This window comes from Urocampus carinirostris, chromosome 12 (genome assembly GCF_059441175.1).
Source record: "Urocampus carinirostris isolate Australia breed hairy pipefish chromosome 12, RoL_Ucar_1.0, whole genome shotgun sequence".
Taxonomy (NCBI): domain Eukaryota; kingdom Metazoa; phylum Chordata; class Actinopteri; order Syngnathiformes; family Syngnathidae; genus Urocampus; species Urocampus carinirostris.
Window position 1 is genome coordinate 29466539 of NC_142360.1, and position 3856 is coordinate 29470394.

At 40.9% G+C, this 3856-nt stretch overlaps 1 protein-coding gene across 1 annotated transcript; it reads left to right on the forward strand.

The window, feature by feature from the left end:
* Positions 1 to 1400: 1400 nt before the first annotated feature.
* On the forward strand, positions 1401 to 2328 carry LOC148355455 (claudin-24-like). Its single transcript, XM_088349726.1, has one exon. It carries the CDS (start codon positions 1452 to 1454, stop codon positions 2097 to 2099), a length of 648 nt encoding a protein of 215 aa, XP_088205852.1. The 5' UTR covers positions 1401 to 1451; the 3' UTR covers positions 2100 to 2328.
* The last annotated feature ends 1528 nt before the right edge of the window (positions 2329 to 3856 follow it).

The window sequence follows — 3856 nt, forward strand, 5'->3', positions numbered from 1 at the left end:
ACCGCACCATCCCCTGATCTAAAACTCAAAGATCAATCACAATAGCAATCACATTTGACTTTGATAATAAAAATGAGAATTCTTTTCCAAATACAGGCTGAATATTTTTTGGGGTTATTAAAGCTAGGGGGGATAAAATTGTGTATTGAAAAATGGGTATTCAGATTCAGATATACTTTATTGTCATTCTTGTACACGTGTATACAGAACGAAATGTCGATACATCTGACCCGCACAGTTTTCTTGAATGTACAGATATAAATAAATGTCGCACTGAGTTAGAGTATTGAAGTACTGAGAATATGCTAAATAATTTATAACTATGTATAGTATTATACAGTAGTGCAAAGAGTGCAAGAGGAGCAGCTAACCAGATGAGCAAAATGGGCAGTCAGGTAAACAAGTCATTAAATAATAATAATAATAATAATAATTTCCTTTGTATTGTCATTCTTTGTAACAATGTACACAGAACGAAATGTCGATACACCTGACCCGTTGTAGCGAGCCGATGCAGCCGCAGCCAACAGAGGGCGCCGCCATTTTTTACCAATGTTATAAGTCTTAGGTATGACTCAAACAATAACATTGTAGTATTGTATAGGAAAATGGGAATTCATATCTTATTTATCAATTTATTTGTGAATTTTGTTGCTGCTCCATGTTATTGCATTACCTTTCATCGCACTATTTTCTTTGCACTCTTCATTTTCCTCATGTTGAAGTTTTTGAGTTTTTCCTTGCCCTCATGTAGGTTTTAGATCAGGGGATGGTGTATAAATATTCTGTAGTTTGCAATAATCTGGTCTGTGCAGCCCTTTGAGACTCCTTGTGACTTGACTATTAATACAATGCACTTACAACTTTGCCCAGTACTTAAATACGACCATGAAAATATTTTGCCTATACATACCCAGAAATTCTTTTTATCTTATGTTTTCTCTTTTCATTCTTTATTCCATGTTTATCTTGGAGTATCGTGTCTCATCTTGCTGCAAACAATGTTCACTTTTCTGTTAGATAGATAGATAGCTCTCTATCTCTATCTCTCTCTCTATCTCTATCCCTCTCTATCTATATCTCTCTCTCTCTATATATATCTCTATCTCTCTATTTATATATATCTCTCTATCTCTCTCTCTCTATCCCTCTATATCTCTCTCTCTCTATCCCTCTATATCTCTCTCTCTCTATCTCTCTCTCTCTCTATATATCTATAGATATAGATATATAGATATAGTGCACATGTGTACCCTTACCAGAATCGCTAGAAATTTGCGCATCAACCTCTGCCCTGCTGCCCATTGGTACAGGCGGCAGGAGGGCGGTAGAGGGGAGGGCCAGACCTCGGCCGTCTTCCCTCCCTGCCTCCTCTCCCACCAGTAGAGGACCATCTCTCCTCAGAGCGGCAGCATTCGGTGCCAGGAGCCAGCAGCTGTCGCCGTGAGCCGATGGACGGGTGCGCCCGCGCCCTGGAGCTGCCAGCCATGCTTCTGTATGGCGGGGCCTGGCTGTGCGTCCTAGGGACGGCGCTGTCCTCGCGCTGGCTCAGCATGTCCACGAACCTTCTCCCTGTAGAGAGCTACCAGCTGGGCTTGTGGGAGACATGCGTGGTCCAGGACACAGGCGGCATGGAGTGCCGGGCCTACGACAGCCTGCTGGGCCTCTCGCCGGATCTCAAGCTCGGCCGGGTGTTGACCTGCGCCTCCTTGGCGGTGGGCGCCCTGGGCTTCCTGGTAGCCGTGCCCGGCTTGTCGCTGGTTAACGGCTGCGATGGCGCCAAGAGGATCCTGGGCACGGCAGGCGGGGTGTTGGGTGTGCTCTCCGGGGTTCTGTGTTTGATTCCTGTCTCGTACGTGGCACACCTGGCAGTGGTGCGCTTCTTCGATGATGCGCTGCCTGATGTGGTGCCGCGCTGGGAGTTCGGGGATGCCCTGTTTTGCGGATGGGCAGGGGGCTTTCTGCTGATGGTGGCCGGACTTCTGGTTGCTCTCGCGTCCCGTTCAGCCGGTCTGGATCCACCGCCACCGCATCAAGCTTGCCCGAACAGGAGGTACCAGGTGATGAACACAATCCTGCCCAGGACTGAATACGTGTGAACTCAGATGGATGGAGTCAAAAAAATCATTGAGACATTCTATTTTACTTTTAAAAGTTGCATAGATATGTAAATAGAAGAATAGAAGCTGCTGTCACCTGTATAATAAGTTGGGTAGGGTTACTTTAACTGGATTACTTTCAATTACTTTTGGATGACTCCAATACCAAATATGCTAATAAAATACAAAAGAAATTAAATATGAATAAAATGATGACTCACAACACGTGGTAAGCTTTCTCTCCTGGCTTTGATCTCTTTGATCTCCGGCAAAACGAACATAAAATGTGACAGACACAAAATGAAAAAAAATCCAAACAGCTTGCCAACATCATTTTTGCCGTTCCATGTATTCCGTTACTCCCCGGGCCTGCACAAAATTTAGTATTTTTATTCAGATTTAGTTTATTTTGTCTTTTATTAGCATATTTGGTATTGGAGTAATCCAAAAGTAATTGAAAGTAATCCAGTTAAAGTAACTTTACCCAACCCTGTGCATAGATATGTAAATAGAAGAATAGAAGCTGCTGTCACCTGTAAAAATAAATGAAACTCAAGCTAAAGATACATCCTCTTTGATACTTAGAAAAGAATAGATTAGAATATACCTTTATTGTCATTGTTACAAAATGGGTTGAACATATTGTGACAACAAAATTGGACGTGGCACTCCAGTGTCACATTTAACAGTGAGGATTAAAGAATATACCTTTATTGTCATTGTTACAAAATGGGTTGAACATATTGTGACAACGAAATTGGACGTGGCACTCCAGTTTCACATTTAACAGTGAGGATAAAAGAATATACCTTTATTGTCATTGTTACGAAATGGGTTGAACCTATCGTGACAACGAAATTGGACGTGGCACTCCAGTTTCACATTTAACAGTGAGGATAAAATAATATAGCTTTATTGTCATTGTTACAAAATGGGTTGAACATATTGTGACAACGAAATTGGACGTGGCGCTCCAGGTTCACATTTAACAGTGAGGATAAAAGAATATACCTTTATTGTCATTGTTACAAAATGGGTTGAACGTATTGTGTCAACGAAATTGGACGTGGCACTCCAGTTTCACATTTAACAGTGAGGATAAAAGAATATACCTTTATTGTCATTGTTGCAAAATGAGTTGAACATTTTGTGACAACGAAATTGGACGTGGCACTCAAGTATCACATTTAACAGCGAGGATAAAAGAAAACAAAGAAGATAAGGTTAAAATTTACACAATGTTTACACAAGAAATGTGGGCATGTACATACAGTTTTGGGATCGTATTAGTGCAATATGCGGCATAGGCATGAATACAATTTGTACTTGTACGATAACTTATGCACTCTATGGACATTTAAAGGGACATTGTGTAATATTTGACCGAGATGTCGCTGCATTGTGTTGTGCAACTAAAAACGAGTGCTAGGAGCCGTAAGGAACAATACAAACTACGGAATCTCACAGTAACCAAACAGCAACATTTTTCTTTTTTTTGTCGAGCGTTTCAAAATAATTTTCTTTTGGGGTGGCCTTTCGAGGCAAAATGGCGGACAACCACGTTTTGTAAACTATATCCCAAATTTTCGACTGACGAGTATTTATTGCTCGTTTGGATGAAAGTTAATGTAATTTTGATGATTCAAAACGGAATAGTTTTTTTAATGAACAAAGATTTGTTTTACCACTGGGAGGTGCTAAATAATACACAATGTCCCTTTGAAGAATCACATTCTGTTAAATTTGTGGATAATATT